Source organism: Corvus brachyrhynchos, unplaced genomic scaffold (assembly GCF_000691975.1).
Source record: "Corvus brachyrhynchos isolate BGI_N302 unplaced genomic scaffold, ASM69197v1 scaffold3, whole genome shotgun sequence".
NCBI lineage: Eukaryota > Metazoa > Chordata > Aves > Passeriformes > Corvidae > Corvus > Corvus brachyrhynchos.
This window is the reverse complement of record NW_008237619.1, coordinates 3,372,705-3,396,727: the sequence shown is the minus strand read 5'-3', so window position 1 is coordinate 3,396,727 and position 24,023 is coordinate 3,372,705. Positions and strand designations below refer to the sequence as shown.

Below are 24,023 nucleotides of genomic sequence, written 5' to 3'. Positions count from 1 at the left end.
TACTGCACTACTATGTATAAGAACAGACCTCATACTGAATTTGATTTTTTACAGTCCATATGGTCCTGTTCAGCTAAGTATCTCAAAACAAAGAGCTTGTCTAAATGTGAAGCTCACTAACTGAAATAACAGCTTGGTCCATGTCTCTTAAAGCAATCTAAAACACATATTACTCACGGTCCAAGGTCAGTGCTCCCACAGAAGCAGGCAGAAACAAACACATAGCAGTTCTCTGCTGTGGCTATCCACAGATCACCAGCAATACTGACAAATGTGCTGAAGCCCAGCAGCTGAATGGTGGGCAGACAGCTTTGCTTTGCTTTACTGGGCTCAAGTTAACAATCCTTGGCAGAGAGACACCACATTAAAGGCTGTAGCATCATATAACTGCAGCTAGAGATAGGTGTGCTGAGGGTTTGTCTTTTGAAGTCTTTATAGAGTTAAAGCAGCATTTTTCTGCATATAACTTTTTCTGCAAGCTTTAATTGGGGTTAAGCAAAACTAAAGCACTTTAACTGAAGGGGAAAAAGAGCCCAAACAAACCGTACTTTTTCACACATAGTTTGCATAAATTTAATCAAGTCAACACTCAAATGCATTGACATTGTAAAACTTTGAAAACTGTAACGAAGTAACCTGTTTTACTGGTGGTTAAAATGAGATATAAAATGAGAAAATAACTAGAACCATATTTACAGAACACTGAAGTAGACTCAGGAAGAGAATTTAATCCCCAGCTGCTGCAACTCACAACCTCTTTCTCAGCCAAAGAAAAGGCTGCCTATGCTGAAAAATAGATCAATATGTGGCTACCTCTTACTTGCAAGAAGTCCTCCCTGCACTCTAAAATAATGCCCGGTTAGTGAATAATGAGAAACCTCCCGTCCATATGAACAGAAAATGATTTTTTCACAGTGTGTGTTTGAATTTCTTAGTTACTTGCCTCTCTATAATTAGAAGGAGAGATCTGTGTGTGATTTCAAAACAAACATCCTACCAAATAAAACTGGGGGGAGTTCATTCTCTAAAAGAGAGGATCTGTTGGTCTGATCTTTTAAGACTCAGTAGAATGTCTTAATAAAAAGATTTTTCTACTTTGATAAATTACAGAAGAATGTTGTTACGAGCAGATGAAGTCCCAGCCTCAAAGACCAGTTAACCAGCTACAGGTATCTTTCATTTTAGTTATGGATTTCTGAATTAGGGTAACATGGTCTGTCTCAGAGTTCCTTTATTTATCCTATGATAAAAATCTTCACACTCTCACAAAAATTACCATGCATATGGCATGATAAAGTTCAGCCACAGGCATGCAGATCACATGGAACTAAATCCACATCCATGGCCATAGCTTATCTAAAGTAATTTTATTTGGTTTAGTTATCAACCAAGTGAAAACACAAGCTGCATCACATGATACTCATGAGTTTGACTGGCTCTCTCCTGTCCTGTGCAAAATCTATATGCTTTAACCAGTGAAAGTTTGTTTTCTATTGGTTCGTATTTTGTTGAGATACCTGTATGCCTAAAAGCATGAAAGCTTCAAATGAAATTTTCCTGTAATTGAAGCATTCCTAGCATCAATTTCCCAAGTTGATTGCCACATATTTCATAGGGATTGATTTTCAGCCTCTCTCTCAGGGTATTTCCAGCAGGTATAAGAATATCTTTTTTAATCTAGACATTCCAATGTCAATAGTCATTGATGGTTTGGCTTGAAAAGCACTAAGAACCAAGGGAAAGACACAAAAAGCATGCATTTTGCACTGGAAATGAGATCGTATATACAGACAAGAATCATCCCTCTTTGGTTTTCTGCACAGACAAAGCCTGTTAATAATGTTGTTAATAACTGGATTCTAACTAAAAAATAAAAAAGTGAAAAGAAAACCAGATCAAATAATGTCTTGCATCCCAAAGAACCTGGACTGATTACATAAGCTTCCCTCCTTCCCACAGAGAATCTTTCCAATGATACCTTGATGAATTTTTCCATATTGCCACTATGAGTCATTTACCATTAGGTTATATTGATCTGTTTTCCATTCTCCCACAGTTTAATCATTTGTACTTTTAATGAGTTGTTTTACAGCTAGCTTAGGCAAACTATAGGCAGAATTATGATTACAGTGTAGACATACTCGAAGTCTTAGATATACATTTAAAGCAAGGATAACTACTGGATGTTAAAGTGAATTTTCTTTTAGGTGGAATCTACCAATCAGATGTGTTATGCCTCACTTGATCACAGTGTCAAGGGAAAATGCAGAAAACCAAGGAGAAAGAAAGATCCTTCATCAGAGGAAGATGAAGAAGAAAGATCATCTAACCCCAGGGTGGCTTCCAAAGTTAGCATTTACCTTAACAGTGAGCAGCTGGCTGCCGAAAACATGGCAAAAGCAGAAGCCATTCATGATGATCCCATCAGACTAATGGGCTTGATTCATAATACAAAAGGAGAGAACTGAATATGTAATGAACAAAATACGTAACAAACCAAGTATGTAACCATAAAGTGAGATTTGCTTTTTCATTCTGGAGGAACAATGAATGATTAGAGATAATATCCTGGAAAACTGACATACTAAACAAAGGTATGAAATGTTCCAAACTGTCTTCCAAGCATATTTATAGACTAAGCAAGACATAGGTCCAGGCTGCCACTTAGATGGATCTGCCCTTCTGAAGATAATTTGAGAGTTGCAGAAGCTGGTAGCTCAGTGTTCGCATGGTATGGATTCCAGTAAAAATTGATCCTGTTTTAAACAATCATCAGCTTTCAAGCAGTCCTAAAAGACCCCCTCCTTGCCTGTAGAGCTCTAGCAGAGTACAACTACTCTATATTAACTTCAATACTTTTGAAATGAGATTGTGTTTTGTACTTGCACTCTTGGTGATTAATTGTTTTACCAATTAAGAACTGATCTGCTGTTCCACACTGTGACTGGTCTATGGTAATGACTGGAGAATAATTTAAGACCTGATTTAAATTTCACATGATTTACATCTCACAAGACTTAGCAGTATCTTCATATATCTTTAGTTTCCTTTAGCAATACTAGAATACATCTCAAATCTCAACTCCTCTGCTAGTGGAATATTGTATCCAGCTGTATTCTGGAGTCCACACAGATATTATCAAACCATCTGTAACAATAAATCTTCTGGGGAGGATTTCTTCCTTCTAATACTCTATGTTATGCTTACATTCCTATTGGGTTTTCCATTGCCATCCTTACTAACTATTTTACAAAAACAAAAAGAGGTTTTTATTTCCCCAGACCCTTCATTTACTGTGGGCACATGCATCTGAAGACTAAATTCTTTAAATGGTAAGTTTTATAGAGTGGGTATTTATTTCTATATTCTGGGAGTCATTATGTAGTTGCAGCAGGAAACAATAAAGCAAGTTGACATAATATGCCTGCTTCTAGGTGTCAGACACTTCTGCCTTCTCAAAAAACCAGGATATTGGTGCCTTTAAAATCCACAGAGCAGCGGCAAGGAGCTTGAAACTCTGAAGGACACAGAACCCTACAGCTGTTTCAGGTCCTGAGAGAGATCGACCTGGAAACAAAAGCCCCATAGTACAGAGAGCCAACATCTCTTCTAACAGAAATGGATGAATACATCAAGGGATGAGACAAATTTATGAAAAAAAAAATATAAAAGAAATAGTTGTCTGACAGCCTGGTTAATGTTTAGCTTTGTTCATATTTAATGCTCTTATAACTTCCATGCTGGACCAAAAGGGGCTGAGTCCTGCCAGTGCTTATTATCCTGTGCTGGCACTTGCTTTTGTGTGCAGAACTCAGGTCAGGGTTCTTGGCTGCTACATCCCAGAAACAAGGCAGACATGGAATGAAAAGTCGTGGTATCAAGGTCTGAGCCCAGCTCCCACTGGATTGGCAAAAATAAATACTGCTGAAGAAGCTACAAAAACCACTCTGAGGGAGAACCGTATTAAATCGTGACACTGAGGAAGGCCCTAAGGGGGGAAAAAAGGTAGACAAATCCAAAATCAAATATCCAAACATCAAGATACAAGTGCATGAAACATTAATTTAATTAGACTGGGAGGAATTGTACTTTGTTCTGTAGCAGGGACTAAGTAAGTAATGAAATGCCTATCCATATACTCTTTCTTTCATGTACATATTGAGACTGAATACAATGCATACACAAAATACTTACATAAAGTATTTTAATTTAGCTGGTACCAATCAGATGCAATATTTACACCTCTCAATTAAAGAGAAAGCTTTCTTAATCTCTCAACCAAATAAGCATAGGCTCAAGAGTCTATTTATTATTATTTTCCAACATATACATGTACCAATGGATACTGTATTTTTAATAACTTGTGCACACTTTGTACAAAAGTTAGTTTCCTAATTTTCTCACAGAATTTGCACTGTTGATTATGCCTTACTTCTAAAAATTTAAGAGTCAACTTGTACGAGATGCCTAAATTCAACTTCTCATTTCAATCTGGTAATTAACAGAAATGAAGTACGCACTTCTCTCATTGTGTGTACATGTAACAGTAAGTTCACTTCATGGGATTTAGGTACAATTATTTTCCTTTCTATTCTCGGTCTTCATTGTTTAGTCCAGCTATGTGCTTATGCTAATATTCATCAGCTGCTTTCCCTTGCAACGTAGTTTGTTCGAAGAGCAGGGCATTTTTGTTAATATTCTCCTCTATATATATACACACTTCCTTTCCACATTTAATCACTGCCTCCAATAACTTATTGATTGTGGCTCTCAGACAGGATGATCTTTAATGGCTTATCAGCTATTTCCAAGGCATTTCTAATGATGCCACATTCAAATTTAGCTTTATTCTTTTGGCTCTCTACCCTCCATCTGCTTAAATAAGCAACTGAATGACCTATTTTTTTTTTTTTTAATGAGTGTTGGGGTAGTTTTCAAATGACTACTGAATCCTTACATGAAAAAGCTTGTTCAATATTGTTCCACTGTCAAGTCATTAGAGAAAGACCTACATAAACGATCATATACTAGTTAAATTCTTTACATATAAACCAAGTTTCAACTAATTACAATGTAAGAGGAGGTGCTAAGTTCTAGGTTTATACTGTCTCAGTAACCTCATCTATTTTTCCAGTGTTCCTTAAAAAAAAATATAGCAAAGAGAAGCAGTGTAAAGCTGTTTTTATTAACAGTAAGTTTAGCATTCAAGTATCATTTCAATGGAACAGTAAAGAATGAGTAAACAAGAAGAAATATGGTGGAAAAAGCAAAACTGCTTGGAAGGGAAGGATGGAACTCAAAACACAAGAGAGATCAGGTACCAACATGACACCTTTGTAACCTGACACATATATTCCAGCAGTAATTATAGCATTTGATAATCACTGCAGATGTACCTGGCTTAACAGTGGTGTTAGGAAAAACAACACAGACTTTTGCTTATACCATACTTTTAAGAGTCTGCTGACTCACATGGTGTAGGAAGATCAACTCTCCCTTTTTTGCTACTGCTAGCACTCAAAACATGGCACAGGCATGATCTTATCTTCCAACACTTCAAGGTTTTCCAAGAATGACTGCTTGAAATTATTTTGAAGTAATTTTCATGGAGACAATTTTGCTATGTTGTATAAACAAATTTACCTTCCTGTGTGAGCTGCATTAAAGTTGCTGCGTAGAAGTCATATGTAGATTCAAAACAGGTCCAAAACCCAACTGCAGTTGACTTCTAAGTTACTTTGGAACAGAAAACAATGAATTATGCAATCTCTCAGTACTGGTGTATCAAGAAATATTGGGAAGTAATTACCTCAACAAATCCAAGAGGAAAATACTTCATAAAACATATTCTCTACAGTGCATCCATGTTTGAAAAAGGAAGAAAAATGAGCCCCAATACCATTTCTAGAAGACAATCTTTTGCTGCTGTCATTGAAAGAAATATAATACCCAAATTATGAAGAATGGAATGTGTGTGCAGAAGTTCTTATTGCAGAGAAAACCTTAATGGAGCTGGTGCCTTGTCCTATTCAAGAGCAATACTTAAGACAACAAGATTTTGATTTTAAGAGCTAAAATAACATAAAACCCTCCTGTGCATCCAGAAATAAAGTAAAGCCAAAGAAAACCAATTTCTTCCTTTTCTGAAGCTCAGAAAGCTGACAAGGGGCAATGCTGATAAAACAGCAAGTACTTGATCTGACGCTCACCACTAACACAATCTCCTTGCCAAGGAAGGCCACAGCAGTGAAAACCTGTGGGACACTCACACCTCATTCTCCTGGATTTGCTCATGTAGGTACACAAACGCCTCCTGAGAATTCACATAGGTGAAATAAAAATGTTGGAAGTAGGTATTTGTTCAGAACAGTTTTTTATTTAGAATATATATTGTGTCAGGTAGAACTTTGTCAAAACACAGAATATAACTATCAAATCCACTAAAAAGTACAAGATTTTATTGAACAATCAACTTTGGTGATCTACTTAGAAAATTTTAACATTAACATTGCATAGCAGACATAAGTCACAGCATACAACAGTGAATTTGGGTCTGAATTGATACATCCAGAAAGCATGAATACAGCAATTTAGGTAAATGAGCTTGTTCCTTATTATTAATACTTAGGAATCAAAGCTTATTAGCAAATCAAAAGAATACAGATCACCTTCTGTTATTATAAACACTGTCAAATATGTAACTCCAACTTAGCCATAAATCGAGTAAGAAGTGCCCTGTCAAAAGGGACGAACCCTTTCCCAAACATTTCTATTACAAGAAAGTATAAACCAGAACTAGTTGTGTATTTCCTACAACACTGAATAAAACCCAACCCGTGTAAAACTGTTTTATCTGTAGCAGTCCATGAATGCTTCTTGGTGAGCTTTAACCAGGGAGTCATCCAAGGGATTCCTACCATTGGTCTTTCCCATCAGTGTAGCTTAGTTTTCTGTATACCCTAAGGAAAAAAGCCCAAAACCCCTGTTTAGATGATGAAGCAAATTACACAAAAATACTATTATTTGCTGAAACTCCAATGAACAGAATGGAATTGAAACAAATTGTCAAAGCAAGATATCTCAACATCTTGATTGTGAACAGCAGCAGGGCTCACTGTCTGCCTCCCTATGTGCTTTCAGATGGAGAGGAAGCTTCTCATACTATGTCATTTTAGTGTCTCAGTAGTGCTACTACATCAATCTGTGTATATCTATCAAACTTTGAGATGCAATCTTTGCATGTATTCACAAATAGCTAAAAGTTAAAGACACAAGTGAGAACACAATTATTTGCTTGCATATTACTTAAGAAATTGCATGAATTTTCTCTCATATATTTTGAACTAATTTGGTTTACATCTGACAATTAAGTACAGCAGTAAAGCTGTAGGACAGCATTCACACAGAGCTGAAGAAAAGTTCACTAGTTATGAACATTTCCTTTTCAGAAATCTCTTTCATAATCATCTTCTAGATAAAGGCAATCTGGTTCAGACAGAAAGACAATATTCTTTTTCTTTTCACAACCATTCATAACAACATACAGCATTTTGCCACATGGCTTAGGCATAAAAATTCTGAGGGATCTGAAGCTGTTGAAGAACTTCACTGCTGGGAACCAAAGAAAGCTAAAAATATCACACCACAGGCCTAAGGAAGCTTTCCAGCTGACAGTCCATTTTGGCTACAAATCAGCAAACATGTCTCTGTGTAATTAAAGAACAAAGAAATAGATCTTATTCCAGATGACTTGGAAGAAAACGCTGAAATCTTGACTTCTCTACTTATATGCATTAAAGAAAGAAAAACCTTTTCCTTTAGAACAGTAACTCATCTTATAGGAATGGCTACTTCGTATGGGGAGCCAGGATATTGAGGAAAAACAAAAGGTAATCCAAGAACTGAGCAGAACTTTGCTCAGCTAAGTAGGCATACTCAACATCAAAGAAATGCCCTAGCATACTCATCAGCTTGTCTCCAATCCTCCAATTATATCAAAAATAATCCAAATATAACCTTTATCAATATTGTATGTATTTGTAATACAAGCCTCTAAATTTCAACTCCATCTTTGCTTAAACTGAAACTTTTTTCTTTACATCATTAAGCCTCTTTTCTGGTTAAATTCTCCACACAAGTAGTATAAAAATGCTTTCAGCCTTCCTTTGAAGTTCTAATTCAAACACTGTCAGAAAATGTTTATATCAGCTGTGTGATAATCTCAAGCATACTGGATGTATTTCTTGACCGAGTTTGGGAAGCCAGCATAACTTGTGGTGACAAACTTGACTTTATGGCAAAAAAGTGAGTCAAAAATGTTTTGGTAAATAAAATTAGGACTTGTTTAGAGAGGTTTTAATGCTTTTTAAATCCTGTTGAATATTAAATGTTTGTAATTAAAAATCCAAGAGATCTGAAACCTGATAATCCTTTAAAAGTTACGTATTTCCTAAGAAAAAAGACATTTAAATACACTGCCAGTAGTGATAACAGCAGGAGGAGAGGATCTCTGATATCTTCCAAGCAGAGCCACTGCTTGCTTACACAGAGCCAAAATGCAGGTAATGATGCCCAGCTGCACAGGGGCTAACTTTTGAAAGTCCTTTTAAATGACAGTATACTGCACTCTCCACACTCTGCAGATCTGAGAGGACTTGTCAGCTGAAACACACAGCCACAATCAAACAATTCTACAACATATATAAAAGAATAAATGCCTCTATAATGAACATCAAATCAGGACTACAGTAGCTATTCAGCTAGGTCATTTTACTATCTTCTGCTCAGCAGCTCTCCTTTCAGGAATGTGGCTAGTTTTGAGCACAGACACTTGTCTCTAAGTGTTTGAGCCTGCAGGTGTGATTAGCTTGGGCTCTCCCATCCTCATTTTCACTCTACAAGTACATGTCACCTCCATATCTTTAATACAGGCGTAGAGGAGTAGGAATTAATTTTGAAATCTCTTTTTTCAAGAAGCTATTATTACCTTTTGTGACACTTCCTCACATTTCTGGGAGAGCTGCAATTCTCCATTGCCCCAGGCCAACCAGAGTGTGCACCTGCACTCCCAGATTCTGGTGATGAGAAATGAGAAACAGTAGTATGAAAAGGACAAGAATAATGTTGAGTAGCATGAACATTACAGAATGTTAAAGTATTAGCCTCTTTAAACATTGGATATACTTCAGTGGACAAATTTCTTTAAGAAAATATTCTCATGCAAATTAATGAAGTGTCTGAAACTAACCTTGCAGGGAAGTGCCAGGAATACCAAGAAAACCTTTATCTGAAGAATCATGAAATCCAGAGTCCTGAAGATAAAGCATTGACATATAACATTGATGAAAAAAACCATGCTATTTCACAGCTTGCCTCAGAAGAATTAACTGTGAATGTGAAAATAAGTGTCTGTTTAAACCAACAAGTCTAATGATTCCAGTGAAACCCAGAAAAACTTAATTTGTTTGCTTCATCTTGCCCATCCATAAAATTAATGTCATCATTTCAGGACAACACCATAACTGAGTCACTGAGACCATTTTAACCAGTGACATTGTCTATTAAAATGAAATCAAATCTTTAATTTAGAACCATTTCAAAGTCATTAAATATAGAGAGCTCCTCACATGATCCAGGAGACCTGATACAACTTGTATTTTATCAAATAAATATCCCCAAGCCCCCAGAGCTGTAAAACCTCCCTACTGACCAAAGAGCACCAGAAGCATGCTATCACTAGTTCAAACAGCTCTAGTCCATTTTTAAGCCCTTCTCCAAATATCTAAAGTGTACTATTTTTTTCCACAAGGTCCTTAAATACCTGACAATGACAGCTGTGATCTGCAAAAAAGCTGGGGTTGCTGCAGTTGTATGTGCTCAAAAAATCCATGCCAGCTGTCTGAAGATTAACCATTTTTCTGTGGGAAAAATCTTGACATTTCCTTGAAGAAAAATAATGTTCTGGTATAAGTTTCAGCCGCTTTGTTGGTGAACAAGGAAGAGAGTTTTGAAAATTTCCTGCTCTTTTAATTCTGGAAATTGCAGAATAAGTTCGAACAGGAGAGTTAACAAGAGCATTTACAGTTTCAGGCATCTGTATTTCTTCATATTTCCTTAAATTTGAAGCTCTCTGAAACCCAGGAAATTTTGGAACAGACTCCCTACCCAGCTGCTCATAGATCCTGTCAAATTCTGTATTACACTGTTTAGTGGACCTCACAAAATCACTTAACTGACTCTTCACTAACCTTCCTTTCTCTTCAAGGTCCTGTGAGTTTAAAAGAGGTCTTGTCAATGTCAAAGACTTTTGGAATTCTTCAGAACACACTTTGTAGTAGAGTTCCTCAAATGCATCTTCATATTTATGGGGCATCTTTGAAGGACTCTGATTCATAAACCGTGAGGAAAATGAGTGTTTGTGCTGGAAAGTAGTTTGTCTTTCAGAAATTATTTTTTCAGGATATGTGAGCACAGTATTTGATGATCTTGCAGGAGAATAGTTTGTGATAGGTACAGAATTGTTACTATTGCCATGGGAACTGCAAGCAGATGAACACAACTCTGAGGTATCAACACAAGAAACGTCACTTTTCTGAGTCTTACTCTCTTTTACAAGATGAAGTGCTCTTGAATCTGAACTGGCAGGTGATGTTATAATACTGTATTCTGAGAAATGTTTGCAAGCCATTTTTTCACTTTCTGTGTATTCTAAATTCTTTGGTGAGGCAGTAGTCGGTAATTCATCTTCAACTAGAAATGTTTCTCCCATTCTAGCCATAACATCAGGAAAAGCAGTGTTGTCTTTGGAGACTATTTGGCCCTTTCCAGATGCCAAATGTTGTTCCAGACTTGAGTCACAGTAGTCCATTTTGATTGCATTTGTATCAGTATAAGGTGCCAGACCAGATGAATTACTAATGAGGCAATTGTCATAACAAAGTTCTCTGCTCTCATTTCCAAAAGTTGGATTCTGCTCGTCTTCACTTCCGCAGCTACATATGCTGTGAAATGGTTTCTTCAGTTTACAGGCTCCTAACCTCCTGATATTGTCCACAGTGACACTGAGCTTTGGTCGTCTAGAATGCCTCTTGGACCTTAAGTGTCCAAACATGTATTTTAACACTTTTCTCTGAGACCGCTTGGCCATGAGCCTTGTAAATACCTCTACCATTCCTGGATACAAGTCTGCAAGAGTTGTATTGCTCCAGGAGCATTCCTCATCTGCAGATTGGTAATCTCCATGGATACTATCACTCAAAGTTTTGCTCAGTTCTGAACAAGGTTGATGCCTGGGTGTGGTTATTGTAGTTGATGAAATGGGAACATCAGAATGTTGTAACTGTAGATACTTGGATGAAGAACATTCACCTGACAACTTTAGTTTCTTTCTGCGAACAACAGCTTGATCGTCTATTAAAAAAAAAAAAAAAAACAAAAAAAACAAACCAAAAACCCCAACAATTGAGTCAAAAAACAAAAACAGAAGACAGAAAAAAATCCAAACCTATTAAGGCACTTCCAGTAATACATTGTATGACTTAAAAACAATTGCATGTGATACAGATAGTCTTATTGTAATAGCATATTTCACTAAGCTTTAGTGCCAGGCTAAATAGATGATTAACATGCAATCAATTAGGGAAAAAATTAATACACTTCCATAACCATATGGAATTCACAGATTATAGAGGACAGAAATTAAATATATTGGAAAAAAACCCACTATTTGAAGTAGCATAATATACAGATATTCATTGCAGAGGAAGACTTCTTTGCCCCTTCTGACTTCTGGTCAGAAGTAACAGCCTTATCCAAAACATTTGGTTACTTTTTTCCTGTGTTCCTTTAAAGCTTTGTATTCAGCTAGTGCGAGTGCAGCTTTTGCTTTCATAAACCATGAGGAAAATAACGCTTTGTGTAGCTGTTAAGGTTAAAATAATTACACCAAAACTCTTAGGTTTGCATCAAGTCCAGAAAGCTTCTGAAGAAAGTTTGCTAGTAAAGTACCACACTTTGACTACCAGTTACCAGCAGACTCAAAGCCACTGTATTACGTTCCTTGAATTTAAAATAAGTAGAACTAAAACCCACTGCTTTCAGTGAGCTAAATGCTGCTGAAATTTTCTAACTAGGCATATTTTTTCCTGAGGTTACATCAGAAAAGCTGGATTTATGTACACAAGTTATTTATTTTCTGTTTTTCAAATACATTTTGCCATAAGAAAATCATGTCTAACTTCCCTTTAAAATCCAGCCTATTGAACTTTTCAGGTGGATAAACAATGCCTTTGTGTTTACAAAAAATTAAATATTTTTTCTAATAAATGTTAATAAAACCACATTTTCTAACTAATATATTTGACCAACAGACAAAAGACTTAATTGTACCAATCAGTTCTTGCAGTGGTGAAGTTAAATGCTGACTTTTCAACAAACCTGGAGATGTTACCTGAAAAACAAATAAAGAAAAAAACAACCTAATATTCTGAGCTTTTTGCACATTAAAGATAACATCAAAACCTTACTTGTGACTCCCCCTCCTCTTGCTATTCTAGGTCATGTATAGTTATGGTCTTTAAGGGCTCAGCCAAGTTCAGACAAAGTGGAAAACATCTAGTCTAAGACTTCAGTAAGAAGTTTTAGGAGTTATTAGATTAATCTTGGAAAGCTATTAATCATTTTTTCAACTTATACATTATGTATCATGTATTAATTCCTTTTCCAAATATAAGAATTTAGACATGGATATATACACACACACACACCTGGATAATCTAGACATCTCTGGCAGGTCCAGCAGAAAACAGAAGCTGTACCATGTACCATAACACTTCACCTCTGATCTTCCTCAGCCCCCAAATCAAAACAAAGCTAATTGTTTTTTTTCTTTACAAAGCTCAGATTTAGACTTCTTGGAAAACTTATATATCAAAGATCAACTTGCACATCAGGATTCAAAGAACAAAGTATAAAAGTAAAAAAAAAAAAAAAGTGAAAATAAATTTGTAAATAATTTTCTCTGTTTCTTACATACCATTGCTGACAAAACCCCAAATACTATAATATTTTACAGACATGAAGCAGAAGAACAATGGGAGAACCACAGAGAAGTTGTGTTAGAATTCATCGTGCTACCCAGTTGAAGAGTTCTTGTTTTACTCTAACTAGCTAAAAACTTAAAATAGAAGACATATGTTACCATTATCCATTTGGGAATGTTTCTCTCATCACCTTGTACTATCAGATCCACTTGAACTATCTCTTTCTTTTGGACTTGTCCATCATCTACATCCAGATTCTTAGAGGAAAATAAAATTATTAAAAGACATAGAAATTATTGGCACAGACAACCCCAAACTTATTATTCAGATTTATTGCAAACTAGTATTTTTCAGATGAGGATATGCAACCAGCATAAACTTATTTTTAATGTATACATTTTATGCAAAAAAAAGAATCCCCCAAAACCCCAAAAAAAGCCACAAATCCCAAGAAGAAGCTATATGTGAAGATATATAAAGAGAAATAATTAACTAGTTTGTTCAGGGAAAACCACACATTGCCATGAAGATTCACTGATAAAAAACAAACACCCAAATAAAGAGAAAAAAAGGAAAATGGTTACAAAGCTGCAATTACAGCTGCAAATCTTTATGTGTATTCTTAACACTCCATGAGAACTCATACAGGTCTACTCTGCAATGCCCCTCTGTGTAAAATCTAAGAGAATTTGGTAAGAAATGGCAATTCATTAGTTAAACTGTCACTTTCTGAAGCAGATTGTATTAGCTGTTGTCAGAGAGAGGACACCAGCACTATGCTAAACAAGTAAGGAAAGCAAATCACATTTTTGGTAATGGTATTTGAGCAAGCAGAACACAGGATTAAAATGGCTGCACACACAAAGTGTGTTATATTTTTCTTCAACAGTGTAAATACTCATGGTAATCCTGACAAACATAGTCCAGGTCTGGGAAGCGAGAGCAGAAGATTCCAGTCTGCTTTTGTTATAGCAGCCATTATTTCACATTTACCTTTTGCTTTAAATCATGTTATCTATTTATGCTAGACTCTCAGGTGAATGACCATGTTTTTCATAAGTATTTTCACTTTATGATCTGTCTGGTTACTGTTTTTCCTTACCTATAAAAGCGTTTCTCAGGGTTGCCTGTTGACACAGTACATTGTATGGCTTTCTCTGGCCCACTGGTATTACCAAGACAATATCATCACTTTCTATTGGTCTTCGTGACATTATTTATTGAACCCCTCACTCGCTATACTTGCTAAAAATGTGCATTAAGATGCAGACTATACCAAGTCTTCTGCTGACTGTATCAACTCATCAGGCACGTATAAACTATTTAAATAGTTAATAGTTTCTATTGAACACAAAACCACTACATTATATTAGACACAGGAAATTTTTACCTGGAGGTGAATGTCTTCAAATTTTCTTCTTACTGAAACTATATCACTTTCTTCACCTGCAATTTGAAGGTAAATATTAAATAAAATATAGTTGAATTCAAAACCAAAATGTTTTTAAACACACGCTGTGTAAGTTATTGACTACAGTTTTCATTCTAGAAAACAGTTTTTTACACTATAAATTTGAGCTGTATTACCTTTCCTTTTCAATTCCAATGGAACAAACAAAATACTTTGTCCAGGGAATCTGAAAGCGTTTTTAAAAGCCAAAAGGGAAATTCAGTAACACCTTTGCACCTCAAAGGCAGAACAGAGAGGAAAAAAAGAAAACTTCCACCTTTCTCTCTCAAACATTTGACCTATAATACAGAAAGCTATTTCACTGGAGATGCACCCAAACACTATTATTGCCTAAGTTATAACTTATTTATCCCTTTCTCCAAATAAATTCATTTTTCTGTGATCGTATCCTGCTAGATACAAGTAATTGTTCAGATATACTCTGCCATGCTACTTCCTGTGAGAACAAAGAGGGTAACCCTAATAACTCTGGTAATGTGATATTTTTACTGTATTTTCGTATGTTCTCTGTACCCTGATGGTTCATCCCTACCTTCCCCACTTCCATTCCCAGTTGGTTTGTCCCATATCCAAACTGCTCCCCCGGTGTTCCCTATGGCTCTTCTCCTCCCCTTATTCTAGTCGGTTCCCCATCAATCACCCAAACACCTCCCATTATTCCCGAAAGTTCCGTGTCTATCACCTAAGCCCACCCTGTTTATCCTTATATGGTCCTTGTCAATCCCCTGAGATCCTGCCCCTTCTGATGCATCCCCTCTGGAAATCCCCTAAACCTCAACGCTCCATTGGGGCATGTGATCCCTTTCCCTCCACCCCTCGAGGCTATTGGCCTATGTGAATGTCTATCCCTGTCCATAGCCCTCCCCTAAAGATCCCTATAGGTCCCCTATTAAGCCATCCCCATTGTAGTGCCTCCCTTTACAAGGTATTGCCGCGAGCTGCAGCTGCTCTGGGCTTGTCGTCTGTGGATATCATCCAGTAAAGTTGGATTACCTCCCGTAGCAAGCCTCCTCACTATTTTTTATCTCTCCCTTCATCGGGGGCTGCTGACTGCTACAGTGCCTGGAGCCTGTGCTATGCAGGGTAGAGCAGAGGCTTCAGAAGAGCAGCTTCAAAGCTCTGTGCCCCTGGCTGCTCCCCACTGCTGCCGCACACCGCTGGAGCCAGCCTGGGCTGTGGTCAGTAGTGGTCACTGCGACAAATAACTTTCCCTCTTACAGGCAGACTAACACTTGGAGGTCCAGGTGAGAACTGTTCCAGTTTACTTTTACCTGCTGTAGACAGGCATTGCATACTTTCAGCACAAAAATAGTGTATAATACCTGACAGAAACACTGCCTTCACTAAGAAGTGCAAAGTATTCTGTATGAATACTAAAATGGAGAACACCTGCCAAAACTAAAGTAAAACAGCTAAAGATAGAATTTTTTCTTAAGTTAGTATGCCCTATTGATAACCTTTTATATATTAAAAAATACCAAAACTGAACCAACAAAAAAAAGCCCTGGAAAAAGCCACCAAAACAACCAAAAGCCAAAAAACCCCAAATCCCAAACAGCAGGGTGAACTCAGTTTTTTATGTGAGGCATCCAATCCCATATCTCTTAAGAATCTAATTTCTACATCTTGCAGTATTTGGAGATAGCTGGGACTCATAGAGGTTTCTATAAATCCTCTCCAGTCTCTTCGTAGACCATTCATAAGAGAAGGAGAAGTGGATAATCATATTATTGTATGCTGCTATGAAGATACCAGCGTCTGAAGCACTTCATTCATTTATCCCACAAGTGCAAAAAGACAAAGGACACTTACAGAAGCCAAGCTACAAATACCTTTGAAATTTTTTCCTGTTTCATTGAGTGGGTTGAGAAAAAAGTAGTGCTTTCTAAATTGGAAGAAATGATTTTATCATTCAGTTATTTGAAGTTATCCTCTCAAATGATAGTAGGAAACATTTCCCTCAACAGAGAATTAATTGTCTACCTCAGAGGCAGCTATGGAGATAAACAACCTAACAATACCAGTATACCTAAACCCGAGCTAAACATATTTTACTGCAAATGCTACTGCTGGCTACCACCTAGACATAGTTTAATTTATAAAAGATGCGTAAGTTTTTATTTGCTCAAGAATTAAAAATGTTAAGTAGTACCAGTTTTAAATACTTAAAAAAAAAAAACAGTCAAAGACTGCTGCCACTAAGAAATATAATCAAATAATTATTTGGGAATACAAGGTCAAAACCTCCCCAGAAAACTTTGCAGACCAGCCACAAGACTAATGCCAAACCCTTTACAAACGCTACTGAAGAATTGTTGCAACTGACTGCAAACCTCTGTTTACTGCTCCCCTAATATTTAATGCATCTATTTTAACTATTAATAAAATACTGACATATTAGCCAAGGTTTTTATTTCACTCTTCCTTTCTTTAAGAAAGGATAGTTGAACATATTCCACATCAACTTTCCAAGGTATCAGGGAATCAGGACTGAAATTTCAAAGAGGAATATGAATATTGATTTCACAGAACTACCAGTACCTCAGGTTCTTGCTATTCCTATTCTTTTGCTTTCTGAAAGGATACCGGATATGCATAGAAACAAATTTTACTATATTAGAAAATGATGGAAAAGTTATTTGCAATTTTCTCAACAAGTTAAAAGAAGCGTAGCCAAGTAGTAAATTAAAAGACCCACCTGCATCAGATATATCCACACCAGAGTTCTCAGAAGATTCCTTAAAAACACATGCAAGGAATTTTAATACATGGTAGATTAAGCTATATTAATTAGTCTGTAGAATTTTCTGCTTTCACTACAGTTTTTTTGGGGGGAGGGTGGTGGTGAAATAAGCACAGTTGCATTCCACAAATTCTGTCCAAATCACACCATCTTTATTAACAAATCTATACAGAAATTTATTTTGAGTCAAAAGAAGCTTTTGACTCAAAATAAGAGATTTTTGATTACAGATACACAGATTTTACAAATAATATAAAAAGTTAGACCCACATATTGCCTAACTAAAAAGGCAATTGATGGTTAAAAGCCTATATCCAACTGCTCTCTCTCCCCTTCAAATAAACTTAATAATTCAGCTGAAATCCATGACGGATATCATGGTACAGGACCACCTGCTCATAACTAATTTCTTAGTTTATGACTAGATAAATCCATTTTCCTAAAGAGGCTGTCATAGAATGGTTTGGCTTGGAAGGGATCCTAAAGATCATCTAGTACGAACCCCTCTGTGATGGCCAAGAGACCTTCCAATAGATTGCACAAAGCCTCATCCAGCCTGTCCTGGAACACTCCATAAAAGCAGATGCAATGTGGTGCCCATACCTGATGTACTGTTGAGTGTTCATCTTCAAAATCACTGCTCTGTTGCTCTGATATTTCTTAGAATGAATAGGAGGAAAAAAAAGTTCTATTACTTTCATAATCTTTAGCTTCTGTTGTTCTTTTTTTAAAAAAATTCTTCTGTTTTTCTCTCTATTTATGTCCTATCAGTGGCTTTAGTAATTGGTTTCTTTTTCTGACTGACTCCACCCAGTCACACTACTATGAAATACAAACCAAAATACTACAGCACACGCTGTATCACTGTTGAACAGTGCAGAAAACCTGTTTTGTGTGCTTTACATTCAAGGCACCTGTGCAAATCTTCTAGCACAGTGCGCGCTATTTTTACAGCGGAGTGTGATGTCCTTGGCTGGCTCAACCAGCTTTCAAAATTGTCTCTTCCTGCATTTGATTATTCCCAAATAAGTCTGTTACTTTGAACTTCTTTGCATGAAATTACACAAATTTTACTTTTAAGTTTTAGCCCAAATTTGTCAGACATCTTTCTCAGTGGTCAACCCTACTTGGTATCATCTGAGAGTTAACTAAGGGTATACCCTCTTTTACTATTTACTTAAATAAAGTATAAACCAATAATGTGTACAGGACAAATCTTGAAAAAAAATCCCCTATATTTCCCTCAAGTTTAGACACAGACCATTGATAATTATTCTAAGCACAGTTTTCCAACCAGCGGGCTATAAAACCACTCTCTCATATAAAATTCATAAAGCATATTATATAACTAGAAGGGTCTGGCTATTGTCATTATTTTGCAAAATACTACAGTAATACTACTTCCTTTAGAATGTATTTTTTTAGAAGCTGCATGGTGCATTTTCCAAACATATCTGGATTGGGAACACAGGAAATTAGAATAACACAGTAGTGTCCAGTTGAAATCCCTTACTGAACAAGGTCTATGAAACACTACAGAGGATGTTTTGTTTCAAAAAAATTTCTCAAGGAAAGAAAGCATTTTAAGTGGCTAATATGACAGAAATATCACTTCTCTTGGAGGTTGAAATTTAATATACCAGGTCCTCCCTTATTGAGAGCTGCCACATATAAAAAAAAACGGCCACCACTCAAAGGATTGCCCTTTTAATCAGTAAAACTCGATGAGGGTGCTGGACATTCTATTCAAATAGTATAACTCAAGTCTAGCAAAATTCAGAACTGTGAGTTGGAAAAAACACCACTACTTATATTTCAAGGGGAAGGGTTCATTGATAGATATTTGGTTTAATGTTTACACTTAATAGCACAAAACTTTATGTATCTTGATTGAAAACACTTAGGCCCACTTAAGAGTAAATGAATAAGTAAAATTTGTACATCACCTTTAATAAATCCATACTCAGAAGTAATTTTTTTGGTTGAGGGTTTTAGCTGTGGGGGTTTCTTGCTGTTTTTTTGGTTTTTTTTTTTTTTTTTTTTAAAGGCCAACCACCAGCCACAACCAGACAGTTCAAGTGTTTACTCACGTGCCTTTGTGTTTCAAATAAAAAACTCAGAGCAAGATATGGTTTAAGCTGGATAAAATCTATGAGATTCTATTTGGTATGGAATACGTAAATATACATGTAAAAACACAAATCTATGCAGGATTGTTTTTTTATAAGAAAAGTTGTTCACCCAACTTTAATATTTAGTTAAATATTTAATATTTCTTCCCTAGGGTAACAAAATAAAATTAAATACTAAAAAGTTCTCTCAAGCTATATTAGAAGCTGAAAAAATGCATATTACCAATTTTTCTGCTCCTCTATGTCATCTGTAAGGCAGTACACTAAATTCAGAATTAATAGATCAAGACTTCATAGCATTAAAGAACTCCAAGTAAACTCCTTTTTTTTTTTTTTTAAGAACTTATAAGACATTCAGATCTTGAATTGAATTAGCAAAATATTTCTCCTAAAAGACCTCAAATACCGTATCTTCGAAAAAACTTACTTTCTTTCCAACTTTTACCACAGACTATAGCAAAATTTTTTGTACTACTTGGCCCCATCAGCTGAACAGAGAAATTAGAGGTAAAGGTCTGGACCATCTGAAACTCATTTCCCAGCCCTACATTTAAATTTCTTAGGCTGATTCAAACCCTGTACCTGACCACTGTACGGACAAATTTTTTGGTGTTGTAGAGGAAGAGAGGTGCTAGGCAGTGTTTTGTCCTCTGATGTTCCAAATAAAAGTTTCTCAGATGAATGTCATAAAATAACACCAAAAAACCCTCACTTCAAAACCTTGAGAGAATAGAGCCCAACATGCCTTCACAGTACTACACTGGAAATTTCCCCCCCCCCATCATTTATCCCAGTAGAAATATATATTTTATTGGAACATACAGCTCCTGTTCAGAAGAATGTTCAGATGTTACACACCCCACTGAGTAGTATCATGTTTACACTTTGGTGTACAGACTAGTTTCAATTTCTGTCCTGGAACTTGATTTCTGAGGAAGTAACTGTATGCTACTTTTTCCTGGAGGCAGCCTGATTCACTGAGTATACTGAAAAATCTCCTAAATTTTGATAGCTCATTATGCAACTTCATGAGATTCTTTTAGTACATATTTTTTAATATGCCTACATATCTAGTAATTTTTAAAAAGCTAACAACATTCATATTTCTCCAGTCCATGCACAGAAGTCAGGGTTGGACTTTTTTAAGATTCCATGATTATCTGACAAAAACAACAAAAAACCCTTTGTTGAATTGATAAGGGGAACTTATTTTAATCAGCTTATGATAGCACCATCAATTATAATGTATTTATTAATCTTAAATATTTTAAATTATATTTTTGAATCCTTATGAACATAAGTATTGCTGATTTATTAGATGGTTCCTCACACAAAAACCCAGTGAGTATCCTAAAGGGTTTAGCATGAACGCAAATATCTTCCATTAAGACTCTTTGGACAAGGTAATTTATAGCCGAATTTTTTTTAAACACTTTACCTCTATTCCTTTGACTTTGTCTATTATGCTGCAATAAAAAAAAAAAAGAATAATCTTAGAATAGCAAAATTATTTTAACCATTACCTTTATTTACTTTGGTATAGCCCACAGCTACATGGCCATTCAATTTCCTCAGGTTTCCCAAGGCCCGACCAGAAAAGCCATAAGTATCTAGCAAAACTTACCTCATCATTCACTTCTTCCTCATACTGTTGATGCTAAAATCACTACAAGAACATACCCTGGCCCACATAAGAGGCTAAGACAAAGGATTGCTCTTTCAGTCCGTAATGGATTTAATTGGGAAACATGGGAAGCAATGCTTAGTAGACTGTGCACAAGGTATTACCGGGAGTGGAAAGGGAATCATAAATACAGCCTTTTTTGGTCTCCATTAAATCCACTCTTGCTCCCTCAGACTGAATTTCATTCCTCATCCCCTTATTCTGTGGGGTTCAGAACAGCTTCTGTGTTAACTGCCCAGGCATACGATACAGGCCATGGCTTTACCTGACACAAGGAGTGCTAAGACTACAAAGATTCTTTAATTACTTTGGCATTGTTTTACAGGGGAGAAAAAAAGAAACTAAAGATGAAACCAGGAAGCCCTGTGGAACTGAAGAACTGATTACCTGAACCAAGATAAATTGATTCAATGCAATAACTTCACTGAAAACATTCTGATGAGTTCCAGAAATACACATTCCCAACAGAGAGCAATTAAAAAAAAATAAAAAACCTTTCTCCTGGTTTACAAGTAGTGCTAACCACTGATTAATGGTCATCTATTTTAGTCCATTGCATTTGAAAATCTTAAACAATCCTAAAACCCTATTTTAAAGCAGATACTGACCTCATTAATACCTCTGAAAATGTTATATGGCACAGCAAGATTAGAATATAATCCTTTTTATCTATACATATATAAAGAAGTACTGCTACATTTTAACTGCATAGTGTGACTGTATTATCAAATACCTTAAATATTTTCTTCTTCCATTTTTTAACATCCTTCTTTGACACTTGTCCCCATCGTTTTGGTCCTAGAAATAACAAAAAGTAACACTATTAACACAGGTTTTCTTATAACACCATCTATACTGAATATCACTCTAACAAACAAATATTTAGGGAAGAATATATTACAGAATAACAAAGCATTATCAAATCTGAACAGTCTCCACCACAATTGCTGAAATAAAAATTTAGAGGAAAATAAACCATGAGAATATGGTAACTCAAATTAATTGAGAAGTTAGGCAGGGCAAAAAAAAAAAATCACATGCTGAGTCTAACAAGACTGAGCTAAAATCCAAAGAGCATTACAGCCCCATGTGCTACCAAAAGGAGAAAAAAGGCAAATACTTTTAGTTTTTAGATTTTATTTAATGAATGCAGACTACATGGTATCTGAGGTTATTTAAAGCCATAATGAAGGCTCTACAGGTGTGAGATCCATATTCTTTCCATATTGAATCGAAGTTACTAAACCAAAAGCATAACCAAACCTTTATAAATCCAAAGCTGTCTATTACAGTACTGTATGAATATTTCCTCCCTCTCCCAATGCACAATGTATATAAAATGTAAGCCTGCCAGTCTGTAAAAACCTTTGGTGCACAGCTGGTAATTCCCCTGTATGTGTAAATTACAAGAACTGATATGGCAATTTATGTATCATAATCCTCACTTAGGTGATAATAAAACCTGCCAGAACATTTCATTTCCCAGAAAAGCCACCAAGATACTAAGTCACAAGTCCCACTAAAACCCTGAGCAATACATTTTAAAACAATAGGTTTTTTCTTCAATAAGCTTTCCATAAGCATTACTGCTTGGTAATGGATCAACCATTTCAATGCAAGACTGGATAAATATTGTCACGGGCCCACATGGTGTAGATTTATGCTAACCACATGGGAACAGTCAGTGAAAAGCTAGAGACTGTCTACCTGCTCTGCCCTGATATTTGGCATAACAGAAATTTGTCAGAGCAGTATTCAGAATACTAAGTGGAGATGAAAATACATGACCCATTCATGCATATCACCTCCTCCTAAAATCTCCATTCCTTTGCTTCCTCTCAGTCTTTTCCATTTTGATTCTTCTAACAAGTCACCCAAACATTACGCATTTTTATCCTGAACTTTGCTAATAATTCTTGTCTTGTCTAAAATGGAGCATGCAATAGACTAAAACTGCACACAGGAGTAAACTCTTGGTATTGTACCGAAGTCTACATATGAAATGTCATACCTAAGTGAACAAAATACAGTATCTGTTGTATTTGAATGTTCTATAGCTGTCAACGCATGCTTTACTAAGTCTAAACATACAATATTGTAGCTTTAAGAAGTTCTTACCGTCAGGTGTATCATAAGTGAGGGTATCCATGGAAACAAGTAAGTCATCTTCAAACGGATGATTATACTAAATAAAAAAAAGTATTAAATACTAGAATAAACGATCAAAACAATGTTTTTAACGTGTATTTTACGTATTGTTTTTAGGACAATTTTGCTTTATCCAAAACATGAAATTATCAGTATGTTGTTTTATTGGCTAAAGCTAGAAGTCATCAATCTGGAAATATTAACTCCTAGAGGAAATCGGTATGTTTTAAGCATGTGTGCAAGCCATTCAACCTCAAGGCGTAAGCCAGCCAGTGCCAAAACAGCGCTCCAGAGTTCTCAAAAGCAGCTCTCTTACACTTTCACCCGAACTTTCTCTGTAGTAACTAAAAGCAGCCCTCACCAAAGACCAACAACTCATGACATGTAAAAATATCCAGTGTGGCACTAGACGAGAAAAACCTTCTCGAGCCCGCCTTAGGCCGGTGGCAGCCCCGAACATCTGAAAAGGAAAGCCCGCGTGCCGGGATAAACGCATGCGTCGGGGCACGGAGGGGGACCATTCCCACACCTCCCAACACAAAATGGCTCTCGGGAGAGGAGGATTCACGGAGGGAGTCCCCACTTTCTGGACTTTCATTGAAAGGCCCCCGTCTAACGCGAACGGATCGGGGTTAAGGACACTATCAAGTCAGCGCGCACTTGTGATTAAGTCGCTTATCCAACACCGGCAGTGCGTTTTGTGGCTGTATTCCGGGAGCTGGCTCTTGCTAGCTCCCTCCTGCCAAGGCACAGGAGTGCACGGCTCAGCACAGACGGCACCACTGCCTTCAGTCCCCGCTTCCCC

General features: G+C 36.4%; 2 protein-coding genes across 8 annotated transcripts in view; one reads left to right on the top strand and one right to left on the bottom strand.

The window, feature by feature from the left end:
• LOC103613856 (T-cell receptor-associated transmembrane adapter 1) overlaps nucleotides 1-6,650 on the top strand; it is a 15,138-nt gene extending 8,488 nt beyond the window's left edge. For 3 of the 4 annotated variants that reach the window (XM_017731803.1, XM_008631700.2, XM_017731802.1), the window contains 2 exons: nucleotides 1,111-1,169; nucleotides 2,208-3,195. In XM_017731803.1, coding sequence (XP_017587292.1) covers nucleotides 1,111-1,169; nucleotides 2,208-2,468 — 320 coding nt within the window. In that variant the 3' untranslated portion in view covers nucleotides 2,469-3,195. Of the gene's footprint in view, nucleotides 1-1,110; nucleotides 1,170-2,207; nucleotides 3,333-3,434 lie in introns of those variants that run through there. The other variant, XM_017731801.1, reaches the window with a different exon arrangement.
• Nucleotides 6,437-24,023, bottom strand: part of HJURP (Holliday junction recognition protein) — a 22,227-nt gene continuing 4,640 nt past the window's right edge. Inside the window, exons 1-14 of one of the 4 annotated variants that reach the window (XM_017731800.1) lie at nucleotides 23,580-23,729; nucleotides 23,189-23,255; nucleotides 21,804-21,868; nucleotides 20,825-20,852; nucleotides 17,858-17,913; nucleotides 17,210-17,249; nucleotides 14,431-14,486; nucleotides 13,199-13,297; nucleotides 12,388-12,448; nucleotides 10,248-11,409; nucleotides 9,821-9,941; nucleotides 9,248-9,311; nucleotides 8,987-9,074; nucleotides 6,437-6,959 (exon numbers count right to left, since the gene is read on the bottom strand). In XM_017731800.1, coding sequence (XP_017587289.1) covers nucleotides 6,914-6,959; nucleotides 8,987-9,074; nucleotides 9,248-9,311; nucleotides 9,821-9,941; nucleotides 10,248-11,409; nucleotides 12,388-12,448; nucleotides 13,199-13,297; nucleotides 14,431-14,486; nucleotides 17,210-17,249; nucleotides 17,858-17,913; nucleotides 20,825-20,852; nucleotides 21,804-21,868; nucleotides 23,189-23,255; nucleotides 23,580-23,714 — 2,088 coding nt within the window. In that variant the 5' untranslated portion in view covers nucleotides 23,715-23,729 and the 3' untranslated portion in view covers nucleotides 6,437-6,913. Of the gene's footprint in view, nucleotides 6,960-8,986; nucleotides 9,075-9,247; nucleotides 9,312-9,820; nucleotides 11,410-12,387; nucleotides 12,449-13,198; nucleotides 13,298-14,430; nucleotides 14,487-17,209; nucleotides 17,250-17,857; nucleotides 17,914-20,824; nucleotides 20,853-21,803; nucleotides 21,869-23,188; nucleotides 23,256-23,579; nucleotides 23,730-24,023 lie in introns of those variants that run through there. The other 3 variants (XM_017731797.1, XM_017731798.1, XM_017731799.1) reach the window with 3 other exon arrangements.